The 21,199-nt window shown below is 44.1% G+C and overlaps 1 protein-coding gene across 1 annotated transcript in view; it reads right to left on the bottom strand.

The window, feature by feature from the left end:
- DNAJB14 (DnaJ heat shock protein family (Hsp40) member B14) overlaps positions 1-21,199 on the bottom strand; it is a 57,750-nt gene that overhangs the window by 2,806 nt on the left and 33,745 nt on the right. Inside the window, exons 3-7 of the mRNA XM_049785857.1 lie at positions 13,376-13,521; positions 6,484-6,666; positions 5,573-5,667; positions 4,917-5,026; positions 3,465-3,637 (exon numbers count right to left, since the gene is read on the bottom strand). Coding sequence (XP_049641814.1) covers positions 3,465-3,637; positions 4,917-5,026; positions 5,573-5,667; positions 6,484-6,666; positions 13,376-13,521 — 707 coding nt within the window. The remainder of the gene's footprint in view (positions 1-3,464; positions 3,638-4,916; positions 5,027-5,572; positions 5,668-6,483; positions 6,667-13,375; positions 13,522-21,199) is intronic.

Genomic DNA, 21,199 nt, shown 5'->3' with positions numbered 1-21,199 from the left:
TGACTGATGCTACTTTGGGAGCTTCTCCTGCCATCCTTGGCCTTATAGAACCCCACTACAGATTAATTTGCTGGGTTTTACACAGGAAACTTAAACACAACATAGACATTGAGAATATGCCTGGAATGTACAACTGGAGTGAGCAACATTGCAGAAGCTGAACTTTAAACTCCCTGTCCAGTGAGGGACAACAGATCATGAGGAATGGAATAGTGGCTCTATATTACCTCCAAACCACAGTAGCATGTTTCCCCTAAGTATACACAGCTCCTCTTTAACAACCAGGACACACTTTTCAGAATCAGAAATTGCATTCAAAAATGATGGAATGCCTTCTAAAGATCCATATTAAACCCCCACCAATAGCAGTTATTCTGGGGAACGAGGGCTGCAGATTACTCCCTCTGGACATCTGCCGGTCTCATGTAAGCTTCACCACACTGGTCTCGTCATTCTGGAGCAGAAAAACAAGGCTGTCTTCCACAGACCAGTAGACACAGGGCAGAGCAGAGCAAAACCATGTTTCCTATGGTTCTTCTGAGGGCTGAGAAGCAATGATGTCCCTCCCACTGCCTATGCCTCTATCATGCATTAGACACAGACGTGCTGGTTTAATTTCCAGGAAAGTTGTAAGGCAGGTGCTACTGAGAACAGAGCAGAGCTTTACTGCCTGGCCTGACCCTGGGCAAGTCATTCATCCTCTACTTAAGTTTCCTCCCATATAGAATGGAGTTGTTGTAGAGATGGAAAAGTTGGTAGGTGTAAAACTGACAGAACAAGGAAACAACATTATAGGAGCATTATAGAAATGGGAGGGTTTTTTTTTTTCCCCTCCTCACATCCTGCTCCTCCTTTGACACCTGAGGGAACACAGGTTAGAGAGAATGCATAGTCTTAATTCTCGGCTGAACATTTCTGAGCAAGGATTCAGCTTTAGTGTTCTATATAAATTCAAACTGTACACTACATTATTTGTTAGAGCCAGAAAAACAAGAAGCCTGCCCACAGATCACATGGACCATCTCAGCAGGTTTTGAAGGTTAACCTTTATATAATGGAGTTAATCTGTGAAGGAAGGAAGGAAGCTGAATTGGAAAAGGCTGAACAAACTGATTCAGTGTTCCCCAGGCCTTTGCCATGTACAGAATAAGTGAAGGAAAATGCAAAACAACAAATCTCATTTGTACATTATATGATCAATACTCAAGCTAAGTTGAAATAGGGTTTTGAAAGCAGGAAAAGTATATGAAGATCAATAATAGTCTATGTGTTAAGGGTCTTTCCTTTCTCATTAGTGGTACATAAAATAATTATGCATATTGGGGCTGGAGAGATAGCATGGAGGTAGAGCATTTGCCTTGTATGCAGAACAGTAGTTCGACTCCTAGCAGCCCATATGGTCCCCCTAGCCTGCCAGGAGCGATTTCCAAGCATTTCTGAGCATCTGAGCGATTTCTGAGCACCCCTGAGCACTGCCGAGTGTGACCCCTCCCCCAGCAAAAATTATGCATCTTATAATTGACAGCATCTTATGGGGGCAGCCACACCTGCCTGAAGGTACTCTGAAGGGTCTATTCCTGGGTCTGTCTCATGTCACTCCTAGCAGTGCATGTAGGACAGTGTGTTGGGATCAAACCGGACCTCTCTTGTGCTCATCTTCAAGGACACTACTGACATCTTCAATACAAATCTACTAATAGTCACTTATTCAAATACCTGTTTCCCTCCCCCACTTCAGCCTACCTTACCTGGATGGTCTGTGGTGGCTAATACAGGGGCTGCCTCAGGGGGAGAGGAGGAGATTCAGAGGTAGATTCAGCAAGAGTTGCAGGGGGAGATGGGAGGGGATTCAGAGGGAGAGGCAGCCAGAGATGCCTCAGGAGGAGGATGCAGAATGTAGAGAGCAGAGACAGGTTTAGATGCAGGGCAGCTTGGGAGACTGCTGAAGAGGTTAGTTTAGATACCATGTAAAAGATGCACATGGAGGTGAGGGCCTTATTAATAAAGCTGCTTGTCTCCTGACTTCTGACTCTTATGGATCATTTTCTTGCTGTTACCCTGAACATTCAGGGCTGGAAGGGGGTGTAGGCACCGGGTAGGCCAAGAAAAGCCTCACCATCCATCTGCCATCATCCAACACTATCTAAGACTCATATTAATTTAATTCTATAATGCCTATTGATAAAAGTAACACGAACAACACGTATTAAGTCTTTGTTCTATGTTGAATAGTATCTTAGGTCATGTGTAAACTTTTTTTTTTTTTTTTTGGTTTTTGGGTCACATCCGGCAGCGCTCAATGCTCCTGGCTCAATGCTCAGAAATCGCTCCTGGCAGGCTCGGGGGACCATATGGGATGCCGGGATTCGAACCACCGTCCTTCTGCATGCAAGGCAAACGCCTTACCTCCATGCTATCTCCCGGCCCCAGGTCATGTGTAACTTAAAATATATAGTTAAATACTGAGTTCCAGTTATAGACCAGGAAATCTAGAATATTCATTAAAGTAACCTACAACTATCAGTTTCAAGGATTTTGTTCTTTTTTCTTTGATTTGGTGGGAATGGAGTTTTGTCAATGATTGAGGGCCATATGTGTGTTTGGGGAGTGACAAAACAAAATTCATAATACTGATAATTATTTACATTAACTCAAATTGCCTAAAATTACCAGCCAATTCATTATCATATATTAATATGCTATATTCTTATAAAGGTCTCAACTTTTAGTTAATAAAATTCTTATTTGGAAGAAAAAATATGTTATTTCTTATTTTAGACCAATTAATTTTGGTCTAAAAATCACTGATTTTATATATTCATTCACATATAAAATATATAAATATATAATTACATTTTATATATTACACTAAACTTTTCTCTCTCTCTCTCTCTCTCTCTCTTTCTCTTTTTTTTTTTTTTGGTGTTTGGGTCATACCCAGCAGTGCTCAGGGGTTACTCCTGGCTCTATGCTCAGAAATTGCCCCTGGCAACCCAGAGGACCATATGGGATGCCGGGATTTGAACCACCGTCCTTCTGCATGCAAGGCAAACGCTTTACCTCATGTTATCTGGCCCCCAACTTTTCTTTTTTATACACTTTTTTTTTGTTTTGGGCCATACTTGACAGTGTATTAAGGGATCATGCCTGGTGGGCTTGGAGGGACCCATACAGTGCCAGAGACTAAGTCTGGGTCAGCTATTTGCAAGGCAAGTGCCCTACCTGCTCTTCTATCTCTCAGACCCTCTGGGCCCTGAAGTTTTCTAGAATAGATGCTGCTTTAAACTTCCTTATGTCCTGACTTGTGTGTTGAAATGTGTGTGGAACCAAACAGTGCCATGGGTCATGCTTGGGACAGGAGGTCTGCATGCAATGCTCTAGCTCCAGCCCTTTGATTCTTCTCCCTGGACCCGTTCCAAAGTCAGAGAATAACACTTAAAATTGTCACCACTTGGGAAACTTACTCTGTTGTCTCTCTTTCCAGCAATTATTTCGAATGTTAGTCACATAATCTTCCTCCACACTCTTTTCTACTTTTTGTAATAACATTCCTTTATATTCATTTTTGAAGTCCTTGTTGACATAATAAATGACACCCAAGTTTTCTGTTTGCATTTTAATAGTTTGCCCTGTTCCACTGCAAAAAAAAAAGTTTGATCATTATTTTTTTCATTAAAACTGTATATTCTAATCTGCTAGCACAACCCAAGGTAACAGAAACGATGAAAAACAATTGAAAATCAATAGTACTATGGTCAGAGTGATAGTACAGCGGGTAGACATTTGCCTTGCAGGTCAGTCCAGGTTTGATCTCCAGAGTATGGTCCTCCAAGACCACCAGGAGTGATCCCTGAGCAATAAGCCAGGAATAAGTCCTGAGTACCACCAGGTGTGGTCCAAAACAAAATTCATGATACTGATTACATTAACTCAAATTGCCTAAAATTACCAGCAAATTCATTAACATATATTAATATACTATATTCTTTAGGTCTCAACTTTCAGTTAATAAAATACTTATTTGGAAGAAAAATATGTTATTTTTTTATCTTTAGACCAATTTCCAAAATCACTGATTTTTATATACTCACTGTTTTACACTAAACTTTTCTTTTTGCTTTAATTTTTTTTTTTTTTTTTTAGTTTTGGGCCATTGTTGACAGAATTAAGGGATCATGCCTGATGGGGCTGACAGTGCCAGAGACTGAACCTGGTCAGCTGTTTGCAAGGAAAGTGCCTTACCTGCTGTTCTCTGGCCTTCGGGCCCTAATGTTTTCTAGAATAGATGCTGCTTTAAACTTCCTTATGTCCGGACTTCTTATACATAGGTATATGTGACAAACACTTCCTATAACAAAAAATACTTGCTTTGGGGCTGGAGCTGTAGCACAACGGTAGGGCATCTGTCTTGCATGCAGCTGACCCAGGACGGACCTTGGTGAATCCCCCAACATCCCATATGGTTCCCCCAAGCAGGAGTGATTTCTGAGTACAGAGCCAGGAGTAACCCCTGAGTGTTACTGGGTGTGGCCCTCCCAAAAAATTGATTTTATTTAAGTAATGTCTTACAAAAAAAGCAAAGTCATGCCATCTCTTGACACAAACATGTAAAATCATAGTTTTACTTTATCTTTCAAGTAATTTTCACCTTTAATGTCAATAAATACCTATTGCATTATAGTGCTACAAAGTGCATTGTTATAAAAGTGTATTCATATAAAAGTGTATTGGTATAAAAGACTATTGCAGTGAAACTAATGTGAACTAACAACCTACTATAGACTGATTGGTGAACTAAATTTTTTACAACTCAAGACTTAATAGAAGACTTCTAATAGAAGTTTTGGCTTGCAAAATTTAAAACCAGACAGTCTTAAAGGAAAACTAGATTACTGGTGTAAAACTCAGTTACTTACGATCTGGGATATAAGGAGTACGGAGGATTGGAGACCATTAATTGGCTTAATAAGGACACGAGGATCAATACAATAATGGGCATCAGCTGGATAAACACAGAAAACCCTCCCTGGAAAACAAAGAGCAGAGAAAGAAAATGGTATGAAATGCAGTGATCACAGAATTATAGTGGTCCTTGAACCCTAAGCTTTCTGCTGGAGCCGTGGGCTCACATGCCTCATGCCTTACCCTCCTGCCCCGCTTCCCCTAAGCAAGACTCCTGCAGGGATCTCTAGGGCAGATACTCTTGTCACCTCCCACCCCACAAGAGTATCTCTGAATCAAGCAACAGCAAGGCTCTTTAAAACTCAGGTTTGCCCCGTTTGCTTCAGTTCTCCAGGCAACCACAGAAGTTCCCGGCCAGAGCAGAACAGGGCAGGGCATGTACAGGGCAAGCATCTTTACTTGGAGACACAGAATCCAAATGTGGGGCTAACCCCTGGGCTTCTGCCCCTCAGCCCCCCGGAAAGTTCCTGGCAAAGGGAATATCCTCGTTGCTGGCAGGAGAGACTCATGGCCTCCTTGTCTGACTTGCCCTACTCTGAGCCAGTGCCCCTATTTGGCTGAGCTGGGACGGGCAGCTCGAAGGTTTGCAAGCATAGTGCAGCAGACATACATCTCCTCTTTCTTCTTCTCGCTCGTGGCCACTGTGTTGGTGCTGATGCTGGTGGCTGTATCCAGCTCGTCCGTTGGAAAACGAATGGACAGTTCCTAGGAGACCAGAGGCAGGGCTGAATTAGATGATCAGAATTTGTTGGACATTTGCATTAATTCCTTTGGTTCCCTCCCTGCTTCCTTTTGGCATCTGTTGCTGAGTTTGCTGGTGGGATCACACTCCCACCTGTTGGCACATCTGTGGGGCTCAATGGGTTCAGCAATCCCAAGTGTGGTCGGTGCCTACAGGCACCCTGGTGAGGTGCAGTTGGGTACTGCTGGTGCTCCAGGGGTCACACACAGCAGAGTAGCCGTGACTGCATGACAGGGGACTGAACTCATGAAAACAGCTATGAGGCATGTTCAATACTGTGAGCTCAGACCCAGCTGGTCACTGAAGTAGCCCATGTGTGTCAGTGAGGGACAGGCAGATGGATGGGAAAGTGGCCCAGACTGTTTGCAGAGAAGCAGGGTTCTTTAGTTCTGCTCTGCTCTGTTCTCTTCTGCTTTGTTCTGTTCTGTTTAGACATGCCGCTTAGGTGTGGGGTTCTGGGGCTAGGTGGGAAAGGACAGCTCCCTGCCCACTGTACTCCCTCTCTGGCTGCTATGTAACTGACATATGTTGTAAGAAAAGGGAAAATGTGTTAACCTAAGGCCATTATGGTTCCCTGGTACCACCATGCGCTCCTGAGTGTCCTGTTCAGAGCATGTGTCTACCTCAGCCACATGTGGGGCGCAGGTGAGCTGTGGCACATGTGTGTCAGCTTCACCATTACCCACATGGACAGCCAGGGTAGGGCAGGATGAACTAATTCCAAGACAAAACAGCAGAGAATGAAGAAGCCAACCTCCTGTCTAGCTCTGCTAAGATACCTGAGGGGAAGCCGCCCCCGAAGAAGATGTTGAACAGGTCCTCAGGGGTGATGTCGGCCTCACAGCCCCTGTGGAAGTCGAACCTGCCATTGCCCTGGTTGCAGGCCTGCTCCTCACCCCCCGTCATGTCATACTGCTTGCGCTTCTCAGGATTGCTAAGTACAGCATATGCGTTTCCAATCTCTGCAAAGGGAACAAAAGGAGTCTGTAGGTGATCTGGCACCCCAGGGCAGCATCGTAACAGCCACCACCATGACGCAAATATCACTTGAGGACTAAGGAAAACAGCATGGCAGCATCACAAAGAAGCTCCTCAGTGCTGTGGTTGCCTCTCCACCAGTGTCTTCACCAACAGGCTTGCCTGTACTCGCAGCTACCTGCCTGCTCATCTGTGGGCCACACTTGTGGTCTGCTCTTCACAAGCCTACCTATAGAAATCCTGGGACACTGTCCCCCTCACTTTATTATTCTTCATCTGAACTGGGGGAGGGGGCAGGGAGTGTCCACATGGGCCTCAGCCCATGACACTGTTCCCCTCACTTTATCGGACTAGGTTTGAACTTAGTCACGGGTCATGCCATGTCCAAACAGGGCTAATGCGCTGTCACCTGAGCCACCAGGGCTTCCTCAGCAGCATTCCCATAGGCCTGACATTGAATCCAAACTTGATTTTTGGTATTTTATTCCATTGCATTATGGGGGTTTTTAACTACATGGTTGCTATTCAGGGATCAGTCCTGGTCTTTATTCAGTGATGAGGATCGAACCAGGACAAAGCAAATGCCTTAAGCCCCTTCCCACCTCTCTACTTGTCTAATTATATTATTTACTGTTTAGTTTTTCTGATGGACTACACCCAGCAGAGCTCAGGTACTTCACCTAGGGTTAGCCGGGGTCCTTGGGTGCTGGGAACTGACCCAGGATCTGGCATGGAAAGTCTGAACTCACCTCTAGAGCTCTCTCTGGCCCCTTGAACTTGGTTTAGCGGTTTGGGTATTTTTGTTTTTGTTTTGTTTAATTCCTATTTTGCTACTTTCTAAAAGTTGTGTTTGGTTTTGTGTTTGTTTGCTTTATTTGGGGCAACACCCAGTAGTGCTCAGGTGTTATTCCTGCCTCTGAGAGCAGAGATCCTCCTGACAGGGCTCTGGGAACTATTAGGGATTCTGGAAATCAACCCCAGTCTGTCATGTGCAAGGCAAGTGCCCTGACCACTGTACTATTATGTGGGCTTCAAAAAAATTTTTTTTTATTTTTCAAATGTTCTGGGATCATATGTGGTATCAGACATTCAAACTGAGATTGGCCTTCAGTGAGGAAAGTGCCTTTACCCCTGTATTATTTTTCCTATTTCCCATCTCATTCCTGCATCTGCAAAGGCTTTAGGATACTGGCTGCCAAAACATTTTGTTGACAGAATTTACAGAAGCAGAGTTTTTTTGAACTAAAAGCAGAAAGGACCCTCTCCTCATTCCAGCACTTCAAGTAACTAATCTCTTCATACAGACAGCCTATTTCTCCAACTGTAGTGGGAGCCTCTTGCAACATGGGGTATTTTTAAAATACATTTGGGATCCCACGTGGTAGCTGCCATAGGCACAGTACAAGCAAATAGATGCTCGTTAGGGGTTTGTTTGAGAATGATTAAGTGTCTTGCTGAATTAATTACAGCCAGAAATGGTCACAGTTCTCCCCACAGGGCTCCTCCAACCTGGGACAGAGAGAGCTTCCAGGTGTGACAAGTTCTACTACATAAACAGCTCAAGGGACAATCGCTGCCCCCAAACTTTCCTGAGGTGCCCACCTGGGTCCAAGATGCAGCAACACAGCTGCCATGTGCAATGCTGCTCCGGAGACCAAGCTTCATACTTAGTCCCACCTGAAAGGAGGAGTGCATCTGACCACCTCACCAGACAGGTGCATTCCACTGAAACAGCACCAGGACTTTTCTGTTCTGTTCTTCCCATAACGCCACTGCCTTTCCAGACTGTTGACACGAAGGGGCTCTGATTCCATTTTTTTCCTTTGTTTTGCTGTACCCAGCGGTGTAGCCCAAAATAGCAGATTCTTGGCTCTGTGCTCAGGAATCAGTTCTGGCAGGCTTAGGGGACCCTTTGTGAAGCCAGGGATCTAACCTAGGTTGGCCGCATACAAGGCAAACGCACTCCCCACTGTGCTATCATTCTGGTCCCCCCTGATTCTTTCTTTTTGTTTGGGCCACAACCCAGTGGCGCTTAGGTTACTCCTGGCTCTAAGCTCAGGAATCACTCCTGACAGGCTAGAGGGACCATATGGGATGCTGGAGATCAAATCCTGGACTGCTGCATGTAAGGCAAATGCTCTCCCTATTGTGTTATCGCTTGGCACTCCCACCCCCAATTCTATTTTTAAGGCTTTGCATTTTGGAGGGCACACCCAGTGATGCCCAGGGCTTACTCATGGCTTTGTGCTCAGGGATCACTCCTGGCAGGGCTTCTGGAGACAGAATCCATATGGCTCCCTAGGGGGGCGGGGGACTTTCCTAGTTTATCTGATTCTGTGAAGATGATGCAGCTTGAGGCTTTTCTCTGCTGAGGAACAATCCACAGTACATCTGTGGTACTTCTGTGATCTCATTTGTCCCCTCCCTGCCCCCAGACATCTAAGCTGTTTCTCATTTGGTGACTATTATAAATTAAACTGCTGTACACATTGGGGCTGGAGTGATAGCACAGTGGTGGAGAGGGTATCTGCCTTGTATATGACTGACCCAGGTTTGATCCCAGCATCTCATAGGATACCCTGAGCCTGCCATGAGTGCTCCCTGAGTGCAGAGCCAGGAGTCACCCCATATCTGCCAGGTATGGCCACAAAACAAAACCCAAAACTGCCGCACAAATCCATGTGCCTGCCTGGGATCTAAACATCAGCTTTCAATTCTCTGTAGTCTGTGCCTGGAAATAGCTGCTAAGTAATATGGTCATGATTGATTTGGTTTCTGAAGAACTCCACTGACCAAATGACTGTCATTCTGCTTCTCACTAACCACTGCAGGCCTCAGGATTTATCAGGCTATGTTGGTACTCACAGCTACATCATCCTGGCATAAGTATGGCTTGTTTGGGTAACGGCGGTGCTTGAGTCTTCTGTGTTCTTGCTGATTTCCTACCCAGCTCTACCTTTCTGTGGTTGGGAGGAAGGGAGTAAAGTCTTCCACTTGCCAAGTAGAATGCTATCTATCTTCCCCTCAAGTTCCCAGTATTTTTAATTCCTGTTTGCAGCACTGCTTCTTGGTGCACACACTCATAATTGTGTCTTTTGGCAATTATTGATTTTTTAAAAAGCATAATCTCTTTCTGGCTGGAGTCAAAGATACAGTTCATCAGGGAGGGAGCTTGCCTTACATATATCATCCCAGTTTGATCCCTAGCAACCCATAGATAGGGTCCCCAGCCCTTCTTCCAGGGATTGTGCTCTGTGCTCTGTGTTACCTGTCTGACTTGGGGGGATGTGTGTCATCAGAGTGTGAGGAACGAAGAAGGGGTATTGGCAGTGTATACCCTGTATAGGATCCACCAGCAGGACATGACTGTGCAGCCCTGTGCACACCCAAGTTTCTGGGTCTCTCTTTTGTCTAATTACAGGCTCATCCTCACCCTGAGAAGATGCTTTTCTTCCCCCCAGGTCAGAGGCTTTTCTGGTTACTGGGATCAGAAAGATCCTCTTCTTTCTGCTTTTCCTTTAGACACCTTTGTTCTACACTTCGCAGCTCTCTGTATTTAGTCTCAAGGTATGCTTGGTAAATCGGCTCATTTCTCCGAGCCCCCATTCCCTTGTCTATGAATGGAGAGTTCCCCAGGCTTCTGATGAGTTCACAACATTTCTTATAGTATAAAATGAAAATGACTACATGTGTGTCAGATGTCAGGAATACCATCACTGAGAAGTTTTCTGTAGCTCTGAGCTAAGAGGATCAAGTACCATCCTTTTACTTTATTTCCCCACCTGGACAAGCCCAATGAGTAGAACTGGCTCCCCTGTTCTTTTCAAGTGGCCTACCAATAAAAAGCATTGAACTACCAACATCCTTGCATGCCCATGGCCCCTGTGTTCAATCCCTAGCACCACAAAACAAAAATAAAAGATTATGGACCTTAGTATTATATTCATACCAAGACCCACTTAAAGTCCTGTTCAAAGGGCCCGGAGAGATAGCACAGCAGTATTTGCCTTGCAAGCAGCCGATCCAGGACCAAAGGTGGTTGGTTCGAATCCCGGTGTCTCATATGGTCCCCCGTGCCTGCCAGGAGCTATTTCTGAGCAGACAGCCAGGAGTCACCCCTGAGCACCGCCAGGTGTGGCCCAAAAACCAAAAAAAAAAAAAAAAAGCTCCTGTTCAAAGTCCATTTAAAAACTACATACTGTGGCTGGAGCGATAGCACAGCATTGGGGCATTTGCCTTGCATGCCAGGACAGACCAGGTTTGATCCCTGGCATCCCCTATAGCCCCCCAAGCCTGCCAGGAGCGATATCTGAGCATAAAGCCAGGAATAACCCTGGCCCACCCAAAACCAAAACAAGACAAAAGAAACCCACAAAAATAAATCCTACATAATGGGGCTTTCTACATACTGGGGCATTTTGTGAGCATCTACTTAGACAGGAAAGGGACCTGTTTCATCCAACATTCCTTTACACCAGAGCCTTATCCTGAAAGTAAACTCAGGGCATTGCAGACACCATACTGTGTTCTACCACTTGCACTGCCTCCAAGCCCTCATGAAAAAGTGACACATATTTATGGATACTGTGACATGTTCAGGATGCAAATACCTCTCTTATCTGCTTTGAAAAGCAAATATTCCTGACTAAGGAACAGGTGGCATGCAAACCTCAGAAGTGCATATGTCTCAAATCCTTAAACCTTCTCTTGAAGCTTACAAAGCACACCAAGTCTCTCTGTTCTCTTCTCTAATTTCCTAAAACAATTACCTCCTCCTTTTCCATTCTTGGGGAAAACAAAAACTACTGATTGTCGTCTTCTGTTTTAAAAAAAAAAAAAAGACTTTCTCCAGATAAATCTATGCTTAACTTCTATATAACAGACAAAATTAGCCTTTTCTTAGAATGAACAGTTTGGGCATCCAAAATTAGAAGTGAAGAGTAACTGGTTAAAAAATAAAAAAAGAATGACTTAGAGTACCAAGAAACCTGTGCAGAGTGGAAAGGTCCAGCTGCTGTCTGATGGCACCAGCTGCAAGAGTTGCTAATTAGCTACCTTGACTCTCAGGGCACCCGACAGCCTGGCCTGGGGTTCCTTTGGCTTTCCATTCAGTGAGAAACAGCCCTGCCATTAGGCCTGACCTGGTCTCTCTGGAGTGCTAAATTGCCCTACTGATGCAGAAGGAGTTTCTGGCCACTGACCGCTGGACCTGTGCTCTTGGAGAAAGGAAGCTCAGTTGCAGCTCCAGAACAGACATCAGCAAACACTATCATCTTTGTCACACAGCTTCTGAGTGTCCAAATGAGCAGTATTCATCTGGTCCCCACTTCAGTATCCCACACCAGCTGTCCAAATATTGGCAGGGCCATGGACATATACTGGGAGGCCAGAAGTGCTCGAATGACCTCAGTTCAGAGATGGAGGAAAATAGACAGATGTGCATGAAGCGTCCATCCCAGAATCACTCAGCAGGTCAGACATGCGAGCAGCTCAAGGCCACCGCGCTTTCAACACTGTAATATCACCCCTAAAATTGAGTACCAGCTGCCCTTCTACCTGAAGTTATCTATTCACATGAGGTGGGAAGTTATTTGGATGTTTGGGGATTACTCAGACTTTTTCCCACATAAGCTGATGGAAACAGCATTCCTGTGCCCCAAAACTGACAACTGAAATCAAACCAAATCTCAAACCAGAACATTCTCTTCTGGGAAAACAGAGAAACCCATAAGCTCTTCTAATTCAAATTTTGGGTAGAAAATGCACGTGAGTGACTTGGGGTAAAGAAATGCTTCTGATATTAAAGGTTCACATGCCACTTTTAATTCAAGGTGATGCTTGAGGCAGGAAGAGTCAAACAAACAAACAACAGAGCACATTAGCTAGAACTACAAACAAAACGTCACAATTGGCCAGACTTGATAGAAATATAATGGCCATTTCAGGTAATAACCCAATTCTAAGCATATTCATATCTTAAACACTCACAAAAAGGGTTTTCTTTTTAAACAGCGGGCCAGTTCACTGTCCCTCAGACCATTGGAGGGTCTGACTATAATAAAAACAAAACTTATGAACGAATTCTTATGCACACTGCATATATCTTATTTTGCAATGAAGAAACAAAACAGATACAAATACATTATGTGGCCCGTGGGCCATAGTTGGAGGACCACTGATGTAGAAAGTGATACTGGAAGCACAAGCCTCATGCTGTGCCTGTGTTACAAGTGAGGAAACATGCCTGATGACCAGGAGAGATGGTGATCAGCTGAAACTGGTCTGCTGACTTTAAGTCAAGTACCTACTTGTCTCATGTTATAGGATAACATTGTAGTTAAACTATTCTTGAAGGATGCTGAGGGCTCTGCTCAGACAGGCTTTTAAACACACCAAACTACAGGCAGAACATAATATTCAATAACACTGCAAAATGGTTTTTAAAAAGAGCTTAGTAAAATTGTTTTTAAAAAGTTTACTTTACTCTTTGGGAACTGGAGCAATAGCACAGTGGGGAGGGCATTTGCTTTATATCTGGCCAACCCAGGTTCAATCCCCAGGATCTCGTATGGTCCCCAAGCACCGCCAGGATTCCTGAGTTGCAGAGACAGGAATTAATGCCAATCATCACTGGGTATTGTCCCAAAAACAAACAAACAATAATAATAATAATAAATAAAAAGTTCACTTTACTTTTAAAGGCATCTGTTGCTCCAGGAGCATGGTTTTTGTCTGGATGAAACTTCAAAGCCAACTTCCTATAAGCTTTTTTCAAATCTTCATCACCAGCATCTTTGGTGACTCCAAGTACTTCATAGTAATTCCTACATTTGTTTATGCTGTGAACAAAGAGAACATGTTATGATGTCAGTTTCATGGAAGGCCTCAAGTCATAGCTCCACTTCCTAATGTTTAGTGAGCCATCAGATCATTTTCTCAATATCAAACAACAATTCTCCCATTCTAGACTATAGTCCTTCATTCCGTTTTCAGTCCTACGACATTCTCCATTTGCTGTTCCCTGCAGCCTCTCCCCAGTGAGAGGCGAGATCATCATGGGAGTGTCCTTGAGTAGTTTATCACAGTTCCAGAAGTCAAGTGAAGCCCTCAACAGTGTGGAGGGAAGGACAGGACTGGTGGACTGGGAGCTCATTCCCAGCCCTTTTGGTGTGGTAGTTCCCCGCAAAGAGGTCACAGCTAAGACTAGCCCCATACTGTCCACTTCTAGTCACGTTTCTTCTCCTTTTCTTCCCGCAAAGAACAGCAAAGCTCCTGGTGCAGCGAAGAAGTGAACTGTGATTCCTCACTCTCTCACACCCACATCTCCACCCTGCTGACAGACCTGGTCTGGGAGTGATGCTACAACTTGCCCCATAAAACAGGTGCCCCAGGACACTGCTCTGGGCCTAGCTTTCCCCTCCTATCTCTTCTGAATTTTATGCGATAAATTTTTGTTCAGAATCACCTTTTCTTCCTCGGGATTCAGCATGGTATGGTAATAAAACTTAAAATTGAGTTTTTTCCATTTTAAAGACTGGGAATAATGAAGACCACCAGTCAATCGAATTTCCTTCTCTACTTTTGTTACTGTTGTTGTTTTAGGGCCACACCTTGCAGCACTCAGGAATCATTCCTGGCAGGTGCAGGGATTTCTTTGGGGTGCCAGGGATCGAACCCAGGTTGGCCACGTGCAAGGTAAAGGACCTTCCCACTGTACTCTCACTCTAGCCTTCAATCTCATTTTTTTTGAGCATGATGTTTCCTTTATTTAGTCAGTGATGGTCCTGGAACACAGAACAAGCCATGTGCTCTGAAATCCTAAGGTGCCCTTGCCGGCAGAGTCCATCTAGAGAGCCCAGGCTTCTGGGGAACCCACACACCTGAGGTGCACACAGAGATGGAAAGATGTTCCCAGAACATGGCTACATGCCTTGCACAGGACTAAGCTCCTGCTCATCTTCCAGGGCCCACAGAGCCCTGGTGATCAGAGTCAGGTTTTACCTAATGTGCTGGGGGAAATCCTGCCTAGTACTGGGGTGAGGCAGCACCACTCCAGCTTCACCATCCAGCATCACCCGAATAGAGGTGATGTTCTTACACTGAATCTCTGGGTCCTATTTAAGTAGCATCAACAGGTAGTGCTCAAAATACTGATCTTCAGCTGCGGCCAGTGCCAGAGCCTGCTAAGATGTTCTGCAATGAACAGGACATACTTCTTATTATCAGTGTATAAAATAGGAGCAATTCTGAATTCCAAACTATACCTCTTCTCCAATGAACAAGACATGCTCCTTATTGCCGCTGAACGATTCTGAATTCCAAACTGTATCTCTTCCCCAATCAGTAATTGTAGAGAATTAAGACATTATATTATGCTTATTATTTGACACACATACCTTACCTAACCCTTATGATGTGTCTATTGTTCCTATTTCATCAAGGAAGAAATCAAGATTTTGAGTAGCTAAATACATTTCCAAAGGGAATTGAGGTTTATTTCTACAATAAAACTTCATTGAACATCTACTTCATGCCAGGCATTGTTCAGAAACAAGAGGTGAATAAAATAGTCACCAAAATATGATCCATACTTATAAATGTATAATGGGAGAGATTGTGCAATGAACCAACACAGAGGGCAAACATTAAGTACTTCAAATGCCAATAAATTTTTGGAAAAATAAAAAAAAAAAAACAGGAGATGGGGGGTATCTGCAGTGTATATGGGAGAAAAGAATGACACTGAATGAAGAGACAAACCTCCTGTTAAAACCCTGCTGCATCTGACCCCAAGAGAAAAAAAAAAGAGGGCCCTTTAATCTCACTGCTTCCTTCCTTTAGGCTTATTCCTGGTACTGCTTAGGGGCCCTGTGGTGCAGAAGATGGAACAAGGGCTGGCTGCATACAAGGTAAGTGTATGGCTCACTGCACTATCTATCTAGGGCTCTGTCTGGCCAACTTCCTCTCTCTTTATCTTTAAAATTATGTTTTTTACAGCACTACTTCTTTCCCGGATAGCACCCACTGGGCCACCATTGTGCCCCAGAGACTGTCTCCTCTGCTCTTCTTGTTTAGCTCCTATAACTGTGTTGCTACAACTTCAAGTCGGCTCATTTTCTTAAACCTTAAATTCCATGGACAGTCTTTGCTGGCTTTTTGAAACCATTGCAAAGTCTAGGAGTGGAGCAGGACCCCAGCATCCTCACACTGTAACTAATGCCACCATCTGCCTATCCCACTACTACCAACAGATCCCTTAGACTGGAGGTTCTTTCAGGGGTGGAACTGTGTGCTGTCTGCAAATATGCTGAGTGGAAGGATGGGCAGACAAACAAGCAATGGATAGATGAATGGAGAGAGGGACAGTCAGGTATAGATCCGTGGTCTCAAACTCAGCCCTCCGTACAACATTTTGTGGTCCTGCCCTAGAGGAATCTTTTTTTGTTTTGTTTTGTTTTAGTTGTTTGGGTCACACCCCCAATGTTCAAGGCTTACTACTGACTTTGCACTCAAGGATCACCCCGACTTTGCCTCCTGCGGCCCCCAGGTAAATTGAGTTTGAGACCCCTGGTATAGATGGGTGAATGGCTGGGTGGATGGATGGATGTTTGGAGAGAATTCACAGATCCTCAAACTATGGCACCATAGGCCACATGCAGCCCACAGAGGAAACTTACCCGGTTTGCCAGGTGTTTTTACCACCACAGCCTGTCCTGCTTAACTTGACCCAGGCCAGCAGTGCACATGTGTAGGACGTGTGGTGCACTCTCTGACTCCACCCCTTCTTTCTGTCTCTCAACTCCTCCTCTCAGTCTCAGGTAAGGGTCCTCAAACTATGGCCCACCAAAAGTAGGTTCATAGTTCCCACTGAAATACTGGTAATTTTGTTGATTTAACTTTACTTGTTCTTCATTTTATATCTTGTCTTTGTTCCCATTTTGATTTTTTTATACTTCAAAATTATGTGCAGTATGCATAGAAATTTGTTCATTTACATCCTCCAACGATGTAAGGGACAGTGAACTGGCTCTGTTTAAAATTTTTGAGGACCCCTAGGATAGATGAGTGAATGGATGGACAGATAAAATGGTAGACGAATGGATGAATAAATGGATGGACAGTTGGGTGGGTAGATGGATAAATGGATGCATAATTGGATGGATAGATAGTTGGGTGGGAGAATGGATAATGGATGGATGGTTAGATGGATGGACATATTGATGCTGGATAAGTAGATGGTTAGAGAGATAGATACCATATTTTCCGGCATATAAGACGACTGGGCGTATAAGACGACCCCCTAATTTTGCAGTTAAAACATAGATTTAGGCCTATATTCGCTGTATCAGACAGAATGTTACTGTGCTGCATGTGCTGCATGTGTTCCTGTGCTCATGTACCACAGTGAGCCAATTACAACAAGCAAAGGTTCAATAATAGATTTCCTCTCTGACTCTGGCCAAACTGAGCAGGCTTTTGACAGTGAACATTAGAACATTGTCTAATTTGCATGCATAAAAAGCCTGCTTGGACTGACTGAATTAGAGAGGTGGTCCAAGCAGCCTGGCAGTGATTGGTGCAGGATCGAGTTGGAAAATTCGTTTTGTGGCAATATTCAGACAATTTTCATTTAGCGGCATATTGAAACATTTTTCGGGATATACTCGGCGTATAAGACGACCCCAATTTTCGGTTGACTTTTTTTTTGTTTCAAAAGTCATCTTATATGCCGGAAAATATGGTAAATTAAAGGATGGGTAGATAGATGAATGGATGGTTGGATAGACAGATGAATAAATTGATGGATAGGTGGGTAGATTGATGGAGGGTGATAGATAGATACCTAGTTGGATGAATGAATCGGATGGTTGAAGGGATGGATGGATAGATGGATATCCAGATGATTGAATAGTTAAATAAATAGATGGGTAGATCAACAGAGGGATAAGTTGGTAGCTAGATAAATGAAAGTATTGATGACTGGTGACATGAATGAATTGGATGAATGGAGGATGAATGGATAGGTGGTTGTTTGAATGAATGGATGGATAGATGGATCTGGATGGATAAACAGATGGATAAATGGTTAATGTAATAAGTGGAAGGAAGATTGGATGGATGTATGGGTGGATGGGTGGGTGGTAGGCAGATTTATGGATAAATGGAGGGGTGAATAAAAGGATAGATGGGTAGGTGGATGGGTGGGTGTGTGATTAACTGGTACAATTTGAGGCAGAGAGAGTAAAAATCTGAAACTTCTTTTCATATATAGAAATATACTTGGCACCAAACATCAGTTGAGAATGCAGAAGAAATGTGGGAAAAGGAAGAGTGCAAAGGCGAGCTCTATCTCGAGCCAGAGCAATAGCACTGCAGTAGGGTGTTTGCCTTGCACATGGCAGATCTAGGGCAAACCTTGGTTCGATGCCCTAGCATCCCATATGGTCCCCCAAGCTAGGAGCGATATCTTTCTTTTGTTTGTTTGTTTGTTTGTTTTGTTTTGTTTTTGCCACACCTGGCAGCACTCAGGAGTTACTCCAGCATCTAAGCTCAGAAATTGCTCCTGGCAGGCTCGGGGGACCATATGGGATGCTGGGATTTGAACCACCGTCCTTCTGCATGCAAGGCCTTACCTCCATGCTATCTCTCCGGCCCCAGGAGCAATTTCTGAGCACATAGCCAGGAGTAACCCGAGTGCCACCGAGTGCGGCCCCCCCCCCCAAAAAAAAAGATGAGCTCTATCTAAATGCAGAAAAGCAAAGGAGGAATGCTACACTAAGGACTCTTTGATTTGAAGGCACACCATATTTCATTATGTGCTGGATGGAAGCTTTGAGATTGTTTTGTAGATCTTTCCTGAACATAAAAAGCAAGGCAATGGAACATGGCAACCAGTAAAGGAGGCCATATAACATGGGGAGACTGGACTAGAATTCATGATTCTTGGGAGATAAACTGTGGGATTAAGACTCTCCACAGAAAGAAGACGAAGGAAGAGCAACTGCTTTACTAATTCTTTACTGTGTAAAACTCTATCACAGCCTCCCCCTATAGAATTTTCATCAACATCAGAGAAGTTCATGGAGCAGCTGGCGAAGAGATGAGCATCAACAGTAGGCTCACCATGTGGCAGACTAGAAACCACGTGTCTCATAGATGTTTAAAAGATACTCAGTCGGGGCCAGCGAGATAGCATGCAGAAGGACAGTGGTTCGAATCCTGGCATCCCATATGGTCCCCCATACCTGCCAGGGGTGATTTCTGAGCGTAGAGCCAAGAGTAACCCCTGAGTGCTGCCGGGTGTGACCCAAAAAAAAAAAAAAAAAAAAAAAAAAAAAGATACTCAGTCACCTAATTTTTTGTTTCAAGGCCACACCAGAGTGCTGAGTACTCAGTGATTAGGGATTACTCCTGGTGCTTCCAAGACAACCATGTAGAGGTGTAATTACACCCCCCATTTCTTACCTGCTAATAGATCCTCCCATTTCTGGGAGGTGTGTTGGAAGGTTATAAAAAGTTTTGCCTGAGGGGCAAGAGGGGATTTGCCTGGATGCAGAATGGAGGAGGAAGCAGAAGAGAGGGCTGACAAAAATTAAGTCTCAGGGCAAGCTGAGGATAGCATGTGTAAATGATAAGCCACACATGTGGTGGCCAGGCCATAAATGAAGATGATAGTTATCTCCTGAAGAAACCTGACTGCCTCTGAGTTTTATACCCTCCGCTCTCCTGAATCCAGATACCTGCTGGTTGGAAGGAGGTGCAGCCACGTGGTCCTGAGCTGGAGGAGATAGGCCTCCATCACCACCATCCACCACCATCCAAGCCCATCCAAAGGGCTCTGATGCAACATAGGGGGATCAAGCCTAACGAATCCTGCATTCATTTAGCCCACAGAGCTATTTCCATGGTTCTTCATTCTCAAGTGAAAAACTATCATGTATAAATTTATTTGATGTTTGGAGGCCACACCAGTGGGCTCATGGCTTACTCACGCATTTTGGATGAGGGAACACTTCTGGCATAGCCCAGGAGCCCATATCAATACCAGTGATGTAACCTATGTCAATAGTGTGCAAGGAAGGCACCCTACCTACTGTCCTATGACTCCAGCACTGTCCACTTATCTTTGTTTATGCCGCTGCCCACCCTCCACTTCTCTGCCATGATATCTCTGTCACATTTTTAAGACTACTCGTAAGGTTCGCACCTTCTCCCCTCTCATCAGAGACTTCAAGAGAAAAGAAATCCAAACGTGACAATAGCATTACCTGCCCTGCAAGGAAATTCTGTGCAAAAAGGCTCCAAATACCAACTGGATTCAGTTCATGCAGACTCAGAGGTAGGGGCATCCTATACTTCTTTTTTCTTTTTCTTATACATTCTAGTTGACCATCCATAAAAAATTTCAAATTTAATTGGTGCTTAAGTAAATACCTATTTAATTTTATAAACTTAATAAAGTGATTTTTTAATTAAAGGACTACAACTTAAACTTATTCAAATGCCCGTAATTTAAAATGACTTATGAGAGGCATAGAATTGCTTATAATTTAATGCTAGTGTAGTTAATAATTTCATACCAATCTTGCAAATTATACATGGCAGATCCTGGCTCTATCCCTGGCAGATATGATTCCCTGAGTAACTCCAGGAGTGATCCCTGAGCACTCCAAGGTGTGGCCCCAAGACCACAAATAAATAAATAAACAAATGTAATAAAAATGAGGTAAGACTGGAAATAAACCTCAATAGCCTGGTTCAACTCCCAGCACTGCACAGTTGCCTGGGCACAGCTGGGAGAAACAACAAATAAACAATAAATAGTCAAAGAGATGTTAGGGTCAGGAAACTGGCTCAAAGGGCTTGAGTACATGTAAGAGCCCCAGTGTTCAACCCCGCAGTGCATAATGCCCTCCCCCTTAGCTCCCCAGCAGTGGCCTGAGCATTGCCAGGTGTGGTCCCAAACAAACAGAAACCACAACAAACAGAGACAATTCTAAAAAAAGAGAGAGATTCCTGATTTCTTGCTTGAGGCTGCAGAGGAAGAACTCAGTAAACTTAATTCCACCAAGGTATGCTGTCCCCGCCCACAAAGGGTGGTGCCAGAGGAGCACAGCCACTTCACTTCACTCATCTTCTAGCCAATAAACTCCACCATTATACATAGAAAAAAACACACTACAATCGAGACAATGGTGAAATAACACAGGCCAACTCCATCCATAGAGAATGAAGATGGCAGCTCTGATGACCTGAGAAGAGTCAATCACCTAATTATCCTCTCAGATAAGGAGTTTAGAGAAGAAATATGGAGGATGTTCATAGAACTCAAGCATAGATCGCGTTGAACAGAACACAAGTAAGAATCAAGAGGATATAAAGATAGAAATCAGAAAACTCCAAACTGGGGCCAGAGTGGTGGCACTAGAGGTAAGGCATCTGCCTTGCAAGCACTAGCCTAGGACGGACTACATTTCTATCCCCCAGCATCCCATATGGTCCCCCCAAGCCAGGAGC

This window comes from Suncus etruscus, chromosome 13 (genome assembly GCF_024139225.1).
Source record: "Suncus etruscus isolate mSunEtr1 chromosome 13, mSunEtr1.pri.cur, whole genome shotgun sequence".
In the NCBI taxonomy this organism is placed as follows: Eukaryota; Metazoa; Chordata; class Mammalia; order Eulipotyphla; family Soricidae; genus Suncus; species Suncus etruscus.
Note: the sequence above shows the minus strand (reverse complement) of the source record. Positions and strands in the feature narration are given on the sequence as shown.